Source organism: Neltuma alba, unplaced genomic scaffold (assembly GCF_004799145.2).
Source record: "Neltuma alba isolate B1F8T4 unplaced genomic scaffold, ASM479914v2 tig00005777_pilon, whole genome shotgun sequence".
NCBI classification, from domain to species: Eukaryota; Viridiplantae; Streptophyta; class Magnoliopsida; order Fabales; family Fabaceae; genus Neltuma; species Neltuma alba.
In genome coordinates, this window is record NW_021634229.1 from 106,919 (window position 1) to 123,939 (window position 17,021).

The window sequence follows — 17,021 nt, forward strand, 5'->3', positions numbered from 1 at the left end:
AATTCGCTTTAAAGAGTGTGCGCTTTTTCCACCTCCTACATAATCACAAGTAAAGGGAAAAAAATCATCCCACATACTTAACTTTTTGGTAAAACCACTTGGAAAAAAAAAAATAATCCACACATTGAGCCAAAAAGAAAAAAATGGCTGTCTTTTGAAAGTTAAAAAGCTGCTGTTTCTGCACTGGGAATTTCACTTGCCACTCCTAGAGCCCGGATGAATGTTCTTTTCCAGAGAAAATAATTAATATGTGGAAGGAGATCGGAATAACTTGCATACTTAACACAGAACTTGCTGCTCAGGTTATTTCTAGGCCACTATCTCTGTGAAAATTTTGGATCCATACAATAGAGCGGGCCAGAAGGAAATGAGTATGACACGAACAGTATAAATTATTTTCCATGCTTAGCACTTAAAGCCAGGGCATTGTACGTTTTTGAACTAGCATCTAGATCGCATATTCAGGAAGTAGAAAGTAAACTCAAGATTTTGAGCATGTTTAGAAGACGAGTGAGAAGCAAAAGGGAGAGAAGATACCAACAATCACAGACAAACTTTAATGATTGAGCAAGTATCAGTAGTGTCACTCTTTCTTTTCTTCCTTGTTTTCTTGCTTCTCTTCTTTCACTTCCTTGGCCTTTGGTTTTCCCTTCCTGGGCTTCAAGAAGCAGAAGCATGAGCAACAGGGGCACTGAAACAAGAACTTCATCTCCTTTCTTGCTCAGAGCTCAAATCCCAGACAAAGGAAAACGGAAAACCTCAGCTTTCGAGCTTTCTCTTTCTACTTTCTTTTCTTAGCTATTTATGCTATACACTTTCTTTCCTCTCAAGTCTTGATCCAATCCTTGTCAACTATGATGCCTACCTAGTAATGATGACATCTGTAGAGTGATTAAGGGTGGCAGGTAGGTCAAGCTAGGTTGAAATCGGGGTGCTCAAGGACGACTAGTAATAAAACTCCTGATAAAAATATACTAACAAAATAGATAAAACCATCAACTCATGAAATTAAGATTTGAATCCCCGGTGGTGTAATCTTAATATGAAGAACCTAGTTTCAAGATTTACTTTTTAACACACCAAATTCTTCAAGGCTCCTTTCTCTGTCTAGCTGTAGTTATACATCCTCTTATTCTAAAATGATGAATGCAATATGCAGTTGTCTCTTCCAATTAACTTAGAAGTCTTTAACGTCTAATGAGATAAAAGCCTGTAACTTGTGGATTCACTATCTTACTCGCACCTTTAGCAATGGTGTAATCATTATCGGCAAACCAGAAACTTCCACCCAGATGATGCTTGCGGTGAATTGAAAACAAATCTCCCAGAATCTTAAAGTTCTATAAAATGATAACATTTTACAGCACTTAGATTGCCATCGACCCATATGTCCTATGATTATATTTTTGCTAAGCATTTCCTTTCGTACATTGCAATCTCATTGATTTCAGTAAATGCCAATTCCAATTTCAGTTGTTTGCCTCGCGAGCAGACACAAAGTTGCCATAAGACTAATCCGGATGAGCTGCTTGGACATTTTATTTTCAAACCGTGCAGCTTAGAGTCGAGAAGATGATTTCTTCCCCTTGGGCCCCCTACGATAGTCATACCCCAACCCCTACCTCGTTTTCTTCCAAGTCGGCCAGCATCAACATACTGAATTAGTAGAGGGCAGGGTGTGTATTTATTGTCACCAAGGCCAGCGTGAAGAACTCTCATTATTGACAGGCAAACATCCAATCCAATGAAGTCTGCAAGCTCCAAAGGACCCATTGGATGGTTAGTTCCCAGCTTCATTCCTGCATCAATATCCTCTTTAGTTGCAACTCCAGTGTAAAGAGCAAAGAATGCTTCGTTTATCATCGGCATAAGGATTCGATTCACTATGAAGCCAGAATAATCCTGGGAGGTTATTACTGTCTTGCCCAACCTGCATGTTTTGAACTAGTAAATTAGAGCAAACATGTGATGATGTACTTATCAAGCTATCTCTGACATAAAAAGGGCCAGAAAGTGTCTTCATTAAAAGAGAGAAGTGCAAAAGGAGAGGAAGCTATATCAGCTTCAAAGGGCATCCAATGTCCAGTCTACCACATCATGGTCATACACACAGCATTTAACTGTTCGTGTTTACATTTCTTTGTGGGGCAGAGCAGCAGGAGGGAGATTAGAAAGTTAAGGTTATAAAGGAAAATTAGAATAAAGAATTAGAGGAATCAAGATCTTCAAGAAAGGGCAGGGGAATTAAGGGGAAAATCACATCCCTTTCACAATGGAGAATGGTAAATAACTAACCTCTCAGACAATGCTTTTGTTGCCTTGAATGTCTCTTCTGAAGTGTCTGCGCCTCTCACAATCTCAATCAGTTTCATGACAGGAGGCGGATTCATAAAATGCATCCCTATCACCTACAGATAAAATCAATTACTTTTAACAAATCATTAATGAGCTCACAGTTATCAAATGGACTGAACCATCTGTTGAAGCAACAAATTTTGGTAGCAGGGTTTTGCCGAAACAAAATCTGTAGCAATGAAAACAAAACTTCAATCTCAAAACACGAAATGCATCCTATAAAAAGACCTGTTGTGGCCTGCTTGTTGAAGATGCCAAACGAGTGATTGAGATGGAACTTGTATTAGACGCCAAAATGGCAGAACTCTTAGCAATCTTGTCTAGCTGAACAAATAAAGTTTTCTTTACATCTTCTGATTCTACAATAGCTTCAATGATAAGATCAGCGGAACGGAGGTCTTCCATATTCGAGATACACCTCAGACGCCCCAAGATATCAGAACTCTGTGCCTGTTAGACTTCGATACTTAAATTATAATGACCAAAACAATGAAAAATACTAAATTCATAAGGAGAATGATTTTCTATAGTAAGTTAACATAAAAGGGCATCGCACATGTTGATCTACGAAGAATTTTATCGAATTTTACCCACATAAGCATTTTTTACAACAGTTCGACTAATAATTCTGGGCTTGCACGTGATGTCACTGTCTTTGTAGCCCAAGCTGGGACTAAAGCATCACTCTCTAAATCATCAAAACTTGGCCTTCAAAAAATGAAAATTTAATTCCAATATTCGATAAAGTTGGTGATGCAGGCTTCCCCCCTCCCGGGTTTCAACTTAGAATGGCCGCCTCTTAATTTAGAAAAGCGACTAGTATGATTAACAGGAGCAGAGAAACATTAATATTGATCTGATCGATTTAGGGGGTCAGGGGGTATTAAGTGACTACATATTCAAGATCAAACGAGAAAGGAAAATACATGACAGATGGAAAGCAGTATCACTCACTCAGACCCCAATTCCCGTTCGAAGGATACCATGCAAAAACATCCAATATCCGCTTCCAATCAGTCTTGATGCTTAGAAACATCAACACAGTAGCAGAAGCTAGGTTCAATAATTCTTCACGAGCTTTTTAGAGCCATGGCAAGAAGTTGAAGAGGGGAAGTTTCTTACATGGGAGAGACGACCTTTGGAAACAAGAAAGATTGATGGAGGCAGAGATAGAGGAGGTGGCTCTGACGAGGGCTTGAGGGTCGGTGTCGAAGAGGGAGACGTTGATACCATGCATGGCGGCAACCTGCCGCTTCCAATCAGTCTTGATGCTTAGAAACATCAACACAGTAGCAGAAGCTAGGTTCAATAATTCTTCACGAGCTTTTTAGAGCCATGGCAAGAAGTTGAAGAGGGGAAGTTTCTTACATGGGAGAGACGACCTTTGGAAACAAGAAGATTGATGGAGGCAGAGATAGAGGAGGTGGCTCTGACGAGGGCTTGAGGGTCGGTGTCGAAGAGGGAGACGTTGATACCATGCATGGCGGCAACCTGGGCAATTCCGGAGCCCATTTGGCCACCTCCCACCACTCCAATCGTCTTGATTTCCGCCATCTCAACGGGTTGGCCGAGCTGCACAGTGAGTTTTCTGCGCCAGGAAGAGAGACCCATGAAATGGTTGTCCTTTGTGGATAGTGAATAAGAATAATATTTATATTTTATTCTTAGTAATTACTGTTATCTCGTACAAATAATCAAAGTATGTTGATTAAAAAAACAGTTAAAATTAGTTAAGAATAATTCATGTGTAGAAAGTATAATTTTTTTTCAAAAATACCCTCATTAATAAGGAGAGAGCATGAGTGAGAACAATTAAATTATTAAAATAAAGAGAAGTGGGAGGGGGAGAGAGTGTGAGTTGGAGATAATAAATATGGATAAAATAGAAAATTACCACAAAAAAATAAATAGAAACAACTTTTAAGTATCTCCTATATATAAAAACATGCTATAAGTATCAAATATCTTTTATAATAAAAAATGGGAGTAGTACTAAATATGAATGCTAAAAATTGCAACTTTAGTGGGCACCAACCCCCGGACCAACCCTTTTGGTAATGTACTAATTATTTTGTCCATGTGCAGTGTATATACGGCTAAGATCAGAGATTTCGGACATCCTCCGTGGCGCATGTCGCAATAACGGGGCCCAGAGAATGGTCCCCTATTATGGTCTTTTTCTTTTAAGTAAGACAAGAGGAAAGCATTGTTGAGGCCTAACTCAGCCATTTGTTGGCCCATGTTTTTTGGGCCTACTAGCCATGAAGTCATAATGGAAAGTAAACCAGAAAGAAAATGTCTGAGTTTTTTTTTTTTTACTCAAAAATATCCTCCATCCAAATAGTAAAAGACTAATCTCTCAGGTACTAAGTACTATCAGGCACCGTAACGGAGGACCCTCCTAACAGTATTTTTTCCATACACACCACCTCAAGGATCAAACCCAGCAGAATTTTAAGGTATCCAATTCCTTTCTACTTAAACCAATATGGACCAACACTTGTTGGTGTTTGAGCTTCTTTTTTAACTTATAGCCTCTGCATGTTACGGGGGGGAAAAAAAGCCTTTACATCATATTAGTATGCGTATACGTTATCCATTTGGTATGGAAAAAGGGATGCAAGTTTTATTATCTATTTTCTCAAACAACTCATAGAATCTGATGAACTTATTAAGTGGACATGATTCGTAAGTGTTAAAGAACGGATCTAAAATCCATGTGGCTGAATAGACCGTACATATATATTAGTATATCCTTTCCTTCTTCCTTGCTAGGGTTGCAGATTTTGCAGATGCTTACAAGTGTCCTGCAAGCTTCAGAGCTACATCTCCACGAGTAGATGACTCATTCTCATCATCTGTGCTAATTCCACCACGTGTCACCGACCCAATTACCTCTCCCCCATCTTCCTTTCTCTGTTTTCTACCCTCTTTCACAATATTATAAGTCACCCAATCACACAATCAACCCTCGCCACCATCTTCACAACGCCAAACAGATTTCCCCTTCTCTCGCCTGCATAATTGTTTCTATTCTTTAGAATTAAAGGTTGAAGGGGTACTATACCCATAATTTACCATGTTGGATCCTCTTGAATTTGATGCTTTCCTTCCTATACTCACCGGTTGCAGATTTTGCACATACTTACAGGTGTCAAGCAGACTTGAAAGCTAAATCTCCAGAAGTTCATGACTCATTCTCAGCATTTGTGTTACTTCCTCCGCCACGTGTCACCGACCCAGTTACCCTTCTCCATCTTCTTTTCTCTGTTTTGTTTTCAGCTCTCCCTCATAGTATTATAAGTCACACAGTTGCACAAATTCATCATCTTCACTCAGAAAAAAATGGCAAACAGATTTCTACTACTCTCTCTCCAATTCACCAAACAATTCTCCAAACCATCCATTCATGTTTTCCTTCAATCGCCTTGATCACCACCAGCTCAATGTGCTTCTCAACTGCTTATCCACGCCCTCAAGTACTGTGATCTGGTCCAATATCTGCATCAATAGTTCAGTATCATTTTCAGTTTTTCTGAGATCCTCATAATTTTTTTTTTCCAGGGTCATGATGATGAGGGTAGTGGAATGTCAGGGTACGTGGCTGATGCAGCAAAACAAGGGACAAGGAAAGCAACTGAGGTTGTGGAGAGTGTCGGTGGAACAGCCAAGGAGACAGTGGATATTGCATGGGACGCTACAAAGAAAGCTACCCAGAACATCAAAGAGACAACTACGGCAGAAGCTGATACCAACGTTGTTGACACAGCAGAGTACAGATGTGCTGAGGATTTGACGGGCCAGCTTGGAGATGGATGTGATAAGACAGAACTATAGCTAGTGGCAAGTTTTGTACGAATATTAGGTTCAATTTTGTGCTTTGTTTCCTTTTTCTAACAAGCTGTGACGTTCACTTACTTTGAACTAGTTGTAAAGCGAAAACATTGTAGAAAAGGAGCTTGATATTTTGAACCAGTGATCATTGATCAGAGGACATTACAGATTCATAAACTAGTTAGTTTAAGCCATTGAACTTGTATTTTAACTAGACTAATTTCTTGACAAATTGAGATATAAGCGGATAGATTCTGAGACTCAAGTTGGCATGAATATTTTCTGGGAAAAAATAAGTCAATTATGGACCTTTTGAGCTTATCACTTGTACCTAAAGTTGGCCAGAATCAGATACGCACAAGTCCTCATATAAAGTAGAGTAGCAAAAATGACAAGCCATGAATCAGAGAAAAGACAAGTTTAGAAAAGCGCAATAGCAAGATTTTCTGTATCTTTCAATAAGGCTGAAAGGAAACTTCGTGATCATATACTTCATAACTCGGCTGTGAAAACCAGACGCAGGCTTTAGGCTTTATTCATCCAAAAGCTTGGGACCAACAAATTCTATGCTACTTGAAGAATGTTCTACCACTACAAGGCTTTCTCTTACTTTTGTTCTTCCACATTAGAATTGTTCACAACTGTACTGCACAACGCAAAAGAAAACAACAACGAAAAAAGGACCCTTGGATATGATATCACAAACGTATTCTTCTTAGTCCACCTTATTGCAAGTCTTAACTATGTGACAAACAGAAGAAGAATAAAAGGAAGAGCGGGGGACCAAGCCCACTCACTAGGAGAATGATAGGTGTTACATTCTGATTCTCATGGACAAAAGAGGAAGAGGAAGAGGCAAGCAATGCAGAACTGAAAAATCTGGCGGATGTATAATTTTTATTTCTGCAAGTCTTGACGATGCTTAAGATATTAAATCTAGTGCATAAATACGTCACTGTCCTGCTGTACGTCTTAGATTAATGCTTGATCTTACCATTGATGAAGTAAAACCAAGTAGAACAAAGAGATAATGCATACCTAAATCCACTCAAAAGTTTTGCAATGTAAAAGTACAACAGGACTTAAACATAGGGCATAATCTTCCTATTTCCAAGTGATCTTCAACATCAACAATAAAGCATCTAGAATTGACTAGCTTGTATTTATCTGTGAGCCTATCATTTTCCAAACACCACCCATACAAGATCAATTCCCACTTACTGCAAGATTCCAAAGGTTCGTGTGGAAAATTACCAGAGCATCCAAAATCCTCCATCATGCCCCCATTGCCTCTCCTATACAGATACAGGCCAAAAAAAAAAATCTTAAATTGATACTTCTTTTTTTTTTGCCTTTTTTAAACTTAAATGGTCTGGACACTCTTAATCACCTTGTCTTTTCTACCTTTCTGCTCCCTATAATAACCTCCTTATTTCACTTCATTGCTCTTCAAAGTCACAAGTTTCTTCCTCATCATCATCATCCCCGCCTGTTTGTCAGGCGCACAATGGACAACAGAAGTATAGAGAGGAAACGACCATTCAATGAGAAGTCAAAGGATAAAATAATTGAAAAAGCAGAAGACGAAGAAGAGGAAGAAGATGAAAGGAAGAGTGTTACTGGTAGTCATGTAGAAGACGAAAAGAAGAAAGGGGTTGGTGGGATTAACAGAAGAGGATCAAGTGCCTGTCAAGCAGACAGGTGTGGAGCTAACTTGGCTGATGCAAAGAGATATCATCGCCGCCATAAAGTGTGTGAGTTTCATTCCAAGGCGCCTGTTGTGATCGTTGCGGGCCTGAGGCAGAGGTTTTGCCAGCAATGTAGCAGGTGATTCATCCTAGTCATCTCTTCTCTTCATCTGAATCCCTAGCTTCATCATTTTACCATCAATGTTGGACTTGATCTTCGTGTTCTCTAACATTAAATTAGGAATTTTGCTTCTGAAATCCATTGTTTTTCTCAAAGAATCATGATTTAAATCTGCTGCTTTTATAATGATCATCTTATAAGGTACTATGATGGGGAATGTGCAGGTTCCACGACATAGGGGAATTTGATGAGGCAAAGAGGAGCTGCCGGAGGAGATTGGCGGAGCACAATGAGAGGCGGCGGAAAATTAATTCTGAAACTCACAATGATGGCGGCGAAAGTCATCATCAGAAACCAATGGAAGGGCGTTTCAGGCATGTTGATGACAGAGGAAGAAGAGTGAATTAGATGGACGCTAATTCTGGGAATTGGAGCAGCAAGTCTTTCCATATCAGATAAAGCTAAAGAGCTCAGCAGCAGGCTCTCTGTCTTCTGTCATCTTCTGCCTCCTTACCTTGCTTGCCAAGGCACATGCATAACAGCTTCTGTTATAAGAATAAATAAAGCATCCAACTCACAGAAAATGGTGCATTTTTTTGTTTTTAGATTTACAACATGTGAACTAGTTTGAGCGTCCCTTATTTTAGTGATCTCTACTCCTAATAAAGAACCCTTTTTTTTTCTCTGCAATAGAGGGCTAGAGTCCGAAGAAGCTAACAAATTAACAATGACGGGAATCTAATCCCAAGCACGCGTCATAGATCAATAAATTCTGGGTCATGTAATAAAACAAGTCTTCTTCCCCCAAAGAGGAGATTGTTTATTGATTCAAAATAGGTTTGATAATTTGGGCCAAAGCGAACTTGTTTCCTTCACAACACTGGACGTAAAGCAACAATGAAGTGAAACATTCTGTAGATTTGGTCATTGGTCCATCCTACCAAATCCAACCCATAGGCTAAGTACATCCATAAGTCCGCAGGCCTAAGTCCCAACCAAGTTTAACGGAGTTTCTATTTTAAAGTTAGGAACTGTCCTCACGCAAATGACAAATCATTTAACTAATGTGAAATCCAATGAAAAAAAATTTTGTAATATTTTTGTTAAAAACATCACTTAATTATCTAAAAAAATCATTTCAAACTTTATTTCAATGAAGTTTAAATTGTGTTAAAAATTATAAATTTAATTCATTCCAAATTGTATAAGCCAACTACTTCAATTACTCAGATGTCTATGCTATAATTATTACATTATATAAAAAAATTTATACATATATGAATAAATTGATGAAAATAAATGTAATTGCACATAACACATGCTCATCTATCAAGCAGGTTGGTATAGTATATGTTTATTTGTGAAGATCATATGATTAATTAAAAAGAAACACACACACACACTGTCTCTCTCTCTCTCTCTATCTTCTTCTTATTATTATTTCAAATAAATCGGTATACAAAAAATAATGCAAAAACTTTGGCAAGTAGGTGCATAGAAAATGGTGCTTGACAAATTCAAAGGTATAGTCAAAAGAGAGCTAAATAAAAATGGAGTCATGAAAATCATGGAGGCTCTTAAACAAGGCTGTGTTGAAACCGATGGGGTTTGCCTCATAATAGGCTTCACAGGTGTGCTTTGCAAGTAAGATTGAGAAATAATTTGCTTGGGTTGGATCAAAAGACCAACACGATAAATCTGGCTGACCTGTGGTCCCAGAGGCATCATCATCTAAAGTGGGACCCCATGTCTTCTTCCTCACAAACCCTAATCACACAGACCAAGCTATTCCCTAATCCCCACTTTGTCCCCTCCTTTAATTTCAGACTCATCGTCAAAGAGAGCCCTTTGATCATAATCAACACACTCCCACATCCCTCGCCTTATTTTATATACCTTTGACAAGAGCCTTTGCTTCCTCCTGCAATCAAAGCTAGCCAATTGCGCTATACTCTTCCCCACCACCACCACTCCTCACACATATATATATTTATAGCCTCTCTTTTTCCTTTTCTTCTTTCTTCTTTCTTTTGTAAATATGCTTTAATATGTATGGGAAAGGGCATATTTGGGACTCTGTGTCACTTAGAAAAACCAAAACACAAAAAGCGAGCTGATCAGAGGGGCTATATATTGTCACTTGTTAATATTATGAGTAATCTATTCAATTGTACTTGGGATTAACGAAGACTGATGAATCATAATCAAACATGTTGTGATGGCCAAGAGACATTATGATTCTGCAAAATTTCCCACTTTCCAAACCCACTAAACCCTCTTCATCATCCATCAATCTCATTATATATTATTATTCACCACTACCCCATCTGTCATCTAATCTCCCACAACAAAAAAGCCTTCGTCTTTGCAATCATAGGTCATTTCCCACATTATTTATACACAGTACTAATCTATCCCAAGCAAGTTTAGTTATCCGCCACCATTTATCTATTACTTCAGGCTTGAAAGTAAACGTCAAGAGAACTTCATATTCTCTTTTCTAACGAGTCATCATCCAATTTTAATCCGATATGGACACATTAATGCAAAGAGATCATTTGTGTTTTCTTCCCCCTTTTTAGTGCAAAATCATGTGGCATACACTTACACATGTGAGAGGCTTAGAGCATGATTACAAACTATGTTAAACTTAAGATTGAGTTGTCGTCCTATGCCTTACATTATTCGCGCCACCTTAGTCTTCTCACTTTGAACCCAACATAACACCTTCTTTCCCTCCCACCATGTCCCACCTTCCTCTCTCTTTCTCATTTATTCCTCGTATCTTTTATATATATAAATGCTTCATCAACCTCACTGATCTATTCATCACTGCCAGTGTATATATATACAACCACACACCAACCGACCCTCCACACCCAGTACACCAGGCCACCTCCATGGCAAACCACCACGGGCCGCGGCACAACAATGGCTCCGGCGGTGACTCCTTCTCCTTCCCTAGCACTCCCAACCAAGACTCCTGCGCCGGGGACGACGTCGATGACTTTGAGTTCGGATCCTTAACCCCGGACTCTCCCTCCAGCGATCCATCTAGAGCCTCCCCGGCCGATCATATCTTCTTCAACGGCCGCCTTCTTCCTCACTCTTTCCCGCCACTCCAACCCCACCCCACCATTCTTCTCTACGACCATAATTCTCGTGCCGTGAGCCGAACCAGTAGCAAGAACTCGCGCTCCATGGTGTTATCATCGCGAAGTAACAGCACCAACAGTAGAAGCAGTAGTTGCAGCAGCGCGAGGACAAGCTCGAGTGATAGTTCTGAGCGAAGGTTGTTTTATAGCAGAGTGTCGTCGTCCGGTGGGAGACCCTGCCAGGGGAATAATAAAATGGCTTATGGATGTTCACAGAGGTGGCAATATATAACACCAGTGCCGGCCACCGCCTTGAGCCGAGACTCGTCGCTTCGGAGGAAAGGAAAGAAGGAGGACTTCGTGAACAAGAAGAAGAAGAGGGAGGATCAGAGATTTCCGTTTGGCCGGAGACTTTTCCGGTGGATTGTGATGGCATGCAAAGAGTGCCACGCCTTGGAGCCGTCGAGAAAAGAGAGAATAAAGTTGCGAGAGAATGTGAAATAATGATATAGATTTTAATTTCACCAAATTAACTAATTTAGTCCTCATTTTATATTCTCAAAACAAAATAATAAATGCACAGGTTAATTTGCAAATTCGTTACTTGTTAGTTCTTTCAAAATGCTGAACCTTCGGAGGAAAGAACTGGCATATATTGCTCTCAAATTCACTTGTGTATTTATTAAATCTCTTGAGAATGCGGTTAAATGTTTAACCTGTTCACATTTGTACTGGTGAGCTTTTTTTCCTTTTCCTTTTTATGGGTGCATCATATCCTATTTATATATATATATAGGATCCTCGGCTCTAATATGATGATGTGCATATCAGCTTAGCCCTTGATTTGATTTCTTTGTTTTTGCATATGGATGCGAAAAAATACTTTTGTTTCGATCTCCAAGGATTGACCAAAAGGGTATATAGTTTGATTTTGAGACATTGTATGAAAGAAAATTAAGATTTGCATTGGCTTGTCGGTCATTGAGTTGTTCTCTTATAAGATCTAGTAGATATATGATCTGATATCACTATATTATTTTCCAAGGTGCATACCTAATCTAGGCAATCCCGGTAAGGGAGATAAAACTATGATTGAAGCGGGTGGCTGATTTCGAATTTCTGTACGAAAAATAAATGGACTGCCCAAAGCGTAAGCTGCTTTCTTTTAATCGAGTACTTGTTTTGAAACATAGCTTTCATCTTTTCATGGATGTAGGAAGTCAATAATGGTGGGTACGTGAACACCAGGGCATCCAGGAAATTTGCTTGCTTATTTTCGATTAAGATTAGATAGAAAGACAAACGACAGCAACGTATGAAAATTCTTATCTTCACGTTATATTCGTAGGTACATTATTCCGATCAGGATCAATCCGATCAAAACTGGTCATAGAACAATCCAATATGAAGTTCTTTGGAAAAATTTTCGTTCCTGTAATGGATGAAGTTTTCTTCCATACATGCCACTGAAATTGCAGGCCTCTGGCACCCTGCATTGTAAAGTATGGTATACGTGGGGAGTTGGATGGATCAAATGCATAACAAAGGAAGCTTTATGTGAAGCTGAACTTAAAGGAATGATCATTACTAAAGTCCGATTAGGTCAAAACACAAACACAGGATTACAATGTGGAAGAAGGCAAAACACATGGTACGGAAAAAGAAAAAGAAAGGAACACTAGTAATCAACCGTGCCTACATACAAACACCTTCTCATCCTTCTTCTTCCGTCTACTCCAACAAGGTCTCCATGACATCCGAGTACATACCTCCTTCGGGATTCCTATACTCCACAGGCGGTTGTTGTTGCTGATGATGATGATGATCCATGGAGGTTGATGAAGAAGATGAAGCCACTCTAGCAGGTAGAGTGAAGCTCCTCTTGAACTTGTCCATTTTCCTCCCACTTTCTGTCTGGTGGTGGCTGTCCAAGCTCAAGAACTCGTTAGGGTTTGAGGATTCATCTGGTTTGTTTTCTAAGCTCTCTGAATTGAACAAGAGCTTGGCAGCATCATCATTTTGTCCTGTGAGAGCATTGAAGAAGGACAGTCCATTTGGCCATTTTATGTCATTCTCATTCTCTCCCATCATGTCTTCCATTCTTGCAGGTTGATCAGCTGACGAATGATGAGCCATCAGAAACACATGGGGCTCGTCTTTGGTCTGTGGGAACCCTCCAAGTCTTGCCGTATGTTGAAAATTGGGTGAGGATAGCATTGAAGCTGCGGCTGAAGCTACGAGTGGCCTTTGACTCCAGTTGAAAAGAGGAGGAGGCGCTCGAATCGGCATGGTGGAGGACGGTTTTGAAGGGAGCAAAGTTGAAGATGAAGTGTTTCTTGTTGAAGAGAAGAGCTGTGAGAGGTAGAACCCAGATTGATACCCCAGAGATTCGAATGTATGCCTCATTCTCAGCACAAAATGGAGGTCTTCAGGAATCTGAAATTAATAGCAAATCAGGATATATATATATATACACACACGTCACAGAATACCATAGTATGTGATGTTTTGAAACTAGAAAGGTATCTGTCATCTTAAAATCAGTATCACAGAGAAATCCACTGACATCTCAAGACCAAAATGTACGGTTAAGATGAACAGGTATTAAACACAAAATGTGAGCGTGTGAACGACAGAAAACGAGTGGTGGTACTCACAATCTTGCAAGAGCCAAGTTGGAGAAGGCCATGGCCAGCTTGAATTACAGCGATGGTCTGGTTCATGAATTGAATGCCAATAAGAAATCAAAGCTAAAAAAAGACTGAAACTTGAAAGCTCTTTTGCAAAGAAGCTTTCTGGAAAACCAATAATAATGTCAAGATTTAACATTGATTCTCTTTTGCTGACCTGAATGCCTGATTCAAACTGGTCGGTCCATTCAGGAGGGAGCTGCAATTAATGGCATCAAAAAGAGAGGGGATTGAGTCAATCAATCACTACGTAGCTACAGATAACCAAGAAAAAGGCTAAAATTAAATGCTAGATTCTCTTGTGCTGGGAAAAAAAAAATTTATATTTTAAAGGGAAAAGAAGGAAGTGAAAGTATCATCGATTTATCATACAGCATCAAAGGAACTCTGCCAGTAGTTGGAGATGTTGGGTTCACATTCTGTTGGCTCTTTGAAGACCCACTTGTGGCACTTATCAGATGCAACCTTTCCCATCAGCCTATTTTTACAACCAAAAAAAAAAAAAAAAAAAAAACCATTTAAGACCCAATCAGAAACACGGACAAGAGATGAGAAGATGAAATTTGCTTAGTGTACTAGCTTTTAATTCCTTCCAACCACATGGTATCATCAATCAGATGTTGTTGGTCGGAGACGCAGAGAGACAGGGAGAGAGAGTAAATAGTAACAACCACAACAACATATAAACACCTACCCAGTACCCACCCTTCTCCATAATTATATAACTGAATGGACATTTTGCTGAAGGCTTTTCTGACAGGATCCTCTCCTTCCATCTCCTCCAGACAATCTGAAACCCTTCCTCGGCAAAACCCATCTTCCCACATCAGCATCCTTCGCACAAATTTCACCCAACAAAACGCACGTCAATTCATAAAAATATCTAATTTAAACAGTTCAGAGAATCACTAATGACTTAGCATCAAGTTTTACAAAGTTATGTAGCTCGTAAGAACAGAACTGTACACTCTGTTTGGATGCCAAGAAAGTAACCAAGAGAACAAAGAGCAAGTTAGCTGGAGCTGAGTATTTTAAGAAAAACAGAGAGAAATTAAGAGAAAAGAAGCTTACAAGCTGCCGTTATCGTCCCCAACCTTGCAGCCATTACCTCCTCTGACTCTTCTGCAAGAAGAAGAGGAAGAAGTTGAGGGAATGAAACCATGGCATTAGCAAAAAGAAAGGAAAAGGAGAGGAATAAGAAGGGCATACGGGCGAGGACGGATGGTCCAGAAGACAGAGTAAGTCCAGTCTGAGTTGAGACAGACGGTTCTGAGGGCCTCATGAAGGGCCATCATCCCAACAGCTTCTTTGCTCCTATCTGATGCTCCTGAGCCCACCATCTCTTTCTTTCTCCCTCGTTCTCTTTCTAATCTCACTATATACCCTTTTTCTCCACCCCCTTCACTATTAATTCCCTCCCTTTTGTCTTCTTTTTTTTTTCCCCTCCTTCCTTCCTATTCTTTTTTCACCTCTTCTTCTTTACTGCGTACGATCTCTAAAACACCTCCCTTTTAGCTGCTCTACAATGCTTAACCACCCCAGAGAAGACCAATTCTTCGTCTCAACCAAGTTGCTATCTTTTCATTTCAAACTTTACTTTGGAATTACTTTTGTGCTGTGAGGTCTGTCCTGAGTCTGTGAGAGGATGTGCTGGCCCAGAGAAGGTTAGTTCGGGAGGAGGAGGGAGGTGAAAAGAGGGATTGGGAATGTAGTAAGTATGTAACCATGAAACGCTGTGGGGACAGCCTTTATCCTTTTTCTCTGTCTCTTCCAGAGCGCAACACAGGTGAAAGGAACGGGGAAGGAAGAAGAGCCAGCTCGCGCTCTCTCTCGCCCCCCCCCCCCCCCTCTCTCTCTTCTCTACCAATTCACATTTTTACCCTTTTGTCTCTTCCACAAAATTCATCTTCAGAAAGTAGGTTACTTTGGACTGCTAGCTCAGCTCTCTCCTTGATATTTGAATCCCATTATTCTCACCTCTCTTTTACTGTCCCAGGACGCATCAATCATCGGATCCTGATCTTCATATGCTGCGGGCATTACTCTGATGACTTAAAATATAAATTAATTATGTTAAAAAAATTTAGTTATATTTAATAATAAGTATTAAAAACATTTTAACATGTACATAATTAATAAAAATGTTTTAAAAAATTATAAATTTAAAAAAAAAATATTGGAGTTTTAGACTCAGAATTAAAGTGAACTTTTTATCTGGTTTTTTATATCATGTGCCGGTAATAATTAATTTATACTTTTTGAGTAATATCTGGCCAACAAAATTGTAAATAGTATCATTTATAATAAAAAAAATTTAAGAATGAAATATGTCACGAAATTTATGTTTTTCTATTAATTATTTAAAATAATTTAATTTCTTATGTAAGTGTTTGTATTTTTTTTAAGTGTTTGAGTATGATGCGAACTCAACATATAATATCTGATCCAAAAAAAAAAAGAACTCAACATATAATAAAATATAGAGCAAGAAAAAAGTATCTCATATTATTGAAAATGACATTGATCTTTCAAATTCGTGTAATGCACGAAGAAGGATGTGCAATTTCATTTACCTACCGAGAAAAATGATATTCAATTCCAATCTGCTTTTTGGGATGAAAGGGGACTACCGGCCTCAACGGAGAAGGGCTCGCTTTAGATTTGGTGATAAGCATGTCCTTTGAAAAAAAAAAATTTAATTCCATTTCTGAGAAAATTATTTGATGAATAAAGAGTCCTAGTATTTATATACTGCAATAATAACTATTCCTTAAAAATACATGCAAAAAATCGACTAGTTTCGTTTTAATGCAGAGGTGGGGGAATAGAGTCCCAAAGGTGAAGATCTAATTTTACCATATTTTATCTGCAATATTCTGTTGTTAAAAAAAAAAGGGACAAACTTCATTGTTATTTATTAGTATAACTGAAGGGGTTATATTTCCAAATATAGAGTAACACTTGTGTCTTAATATATTTATTATTATTCACTAGACGTGGAATAATAGAAATTGCATGATGCATGCATATGTGATTTGTAGCTAATTTTTATATCAATTTTGTGCTTGCTTTATACGAATATTAGTGATGCTCATTGCCCCTCCAATGAAAGATAAATACAAATTCTCCATTAAGTGGGGAAGTAAAACTTATAGAAAAGAGCTTGGTTCAAGAAAGTTATAATTTGGCCAAAAACAAAGAAAGAAAGAAAGAGGGTAATTCAAATAATTTCTCTAAT

General features: G+C 38.9%; 5 protein-coding genes across 5 annotated transcripts; 3 read left to right on the forward strand and 2 right to left on the reverse strand.

Moving 5' to 3' along the window:
* Nucleotides 1–1,282: 1,282 nt before the first annotated feature.
* LOC114748712 (3-hydroxybutyryl-CoA dehydrogenase-like) lies at nt 1,283–4,005 on the reverse strand. The gene is given in 5 exon segments (XM_028937166.1): nt 1,283–1,612; nt 1,615–1,930; nt 2,296–2,408; nt 2,584–2,805; nt 3,724–4,005. Coding segments are annotated over 5 exon segments (948 nt in total). The 5' UTR covers nt 3,967–4,005; the 3' UTR covers nt 1,283–1,558.
* A 1,118-nt stretch (nt 4,006–5,123) lies between these two features.
* On the forward strand, nt 5,124–6,331 carry LOC114748715 (uncharacterized). The gene is made up of 2 exons (XM_028937168.1): nt 5,124–5,834; nt 5,920–6,331. Exons 1-2 carry the CDS (start codon nt 5,457–5,459, stop codon nt 6,190–6,192), a joined length of 651 nt encoding a protein of 216 aa, XP_028793001.1. The 5' UTR covers nt 5,124–5,456; the 3' UTR covers nt 6,193–6,331.
* A 1,331-nt stretch (nt 6,332–7,662) lies between these two features.
* LOC114748716 (squamosa promoter-binding-like protein 3) lies at nt 7,663–8,728 on the forward strand. The gene is made up of 2 exons (XM_028937169.1): nt 7,663–8,016; nt 8,223–8,728. Exons 1-2 carry the CDS (start codon nt 7,697–7,699, stop codon nt 8,404–8,406), a joined length of 504 nt encoding a protein of 167 aa, XP_028793002.1. The 5' UTR covers nt 7,663–7,696; the 3' UTR covers nt 8,407–8,728.
* Nucleotides 8,729–10,843: 2,115 nt separating this feature from the next.
* LOC114748714 (uncharacterized) lies at nt 10,844–11,882 on the forward strand. The gene has a single exon (XM_028937167.1). It carries the CDS (start codon nt 10,899–10,901, stop codon nt 11,595–11,597), a length of 699 nt encoding a protein of 232 aa, XP_028793000.1. The 5' UTR covers nt 10,844–10,898; the 3' UTR covers nt 11,598–11,882.
* A 769-nt stretch (nt 11,883–12,651) lies between these two features.
* LOC114748711 (protein RICE SALT SENSITIVE 3-like) lies at nt 12,652–15,626 on the reverse strand. Its single transcript, XM_028937165.1, has 7 exons — nt 14,993–15,626; nt 14,855–14,905; nt 14,489–14,617; nt 14,156–14,261; nt 13,941–13,982; nt 13,751–13,807; nt 12,652–13,529 (listed from the first exon to the last, which is right to left on the reverse strand). The coding sequence occupies exons 1-7, from the start codon at nt 15,121–15,123 to the stop codon at nt 12,825–12,827; spliced, it is 1,221 nt and encodes a 406-aa protein (XP_028792998.1). The 5' UTR covers nt 15,124–15,626; the 3' UTR covers nt 12,652–12,824.
* Nucleotides 15,627–17,021: the final 1,395 nt, after the last annotated feature.

Coding starts and splice junctions, on each gene's coding strand:
- LOC114748716 (XM_028937169.1), top strand. CDS start 7,697: ATGGACAACAGAAGTATAGAGAGGAAACGACCATTCAATGAGAAGTCA. Junction 8,017..8,222: donor TTTTGCCAGCAATGTAGCAG/GTGATTCATCCT, acceptor GGGAATGTGCAG/GTTCCACGACATAGGGGAAT.
- LOC114748714 (XM_028937167.1), top strand. CDS start 10,899: ATGGCAAACCACCACGGGCCGCGGCACAACAATGGCTCCGGCGGTGAC.
- LOC114748715 (XM_028937168.1), top strand. CDS start 5,457: ATGCTTTCCTTCCTATACTCACCGGTTGCAGATTTTGCACATACTTAC. Junction 5,835..5,919: donor CTGCTTATCCACGCCCTCAA/GTACTGTGATCT, acceptor TTTTTTTTCCAG/GGTCATGATGATGAGGGTAG.
- LOC114748711 (XM_028937165.1), bottom strand. CDS start 15,123: ATGGTGGGCTCAGGAGCATCAGATAGGAGCAAAGAAGCTGTTGGGATG. Junction 14,262..14,488: donor TTATATAATTATGGAGAAGG/GTGGGTACTGGG, acceptor TTGTAAAAATAG/GCTGATGGGAAAGGTTGCAT. Junction 13,983..14,155: donor GGCAGAGTTCCTTTGATGCT/GTATGATAAATC, acceptor CATTAATTGCAG/CTCCCTCCTGAATGGACCGA.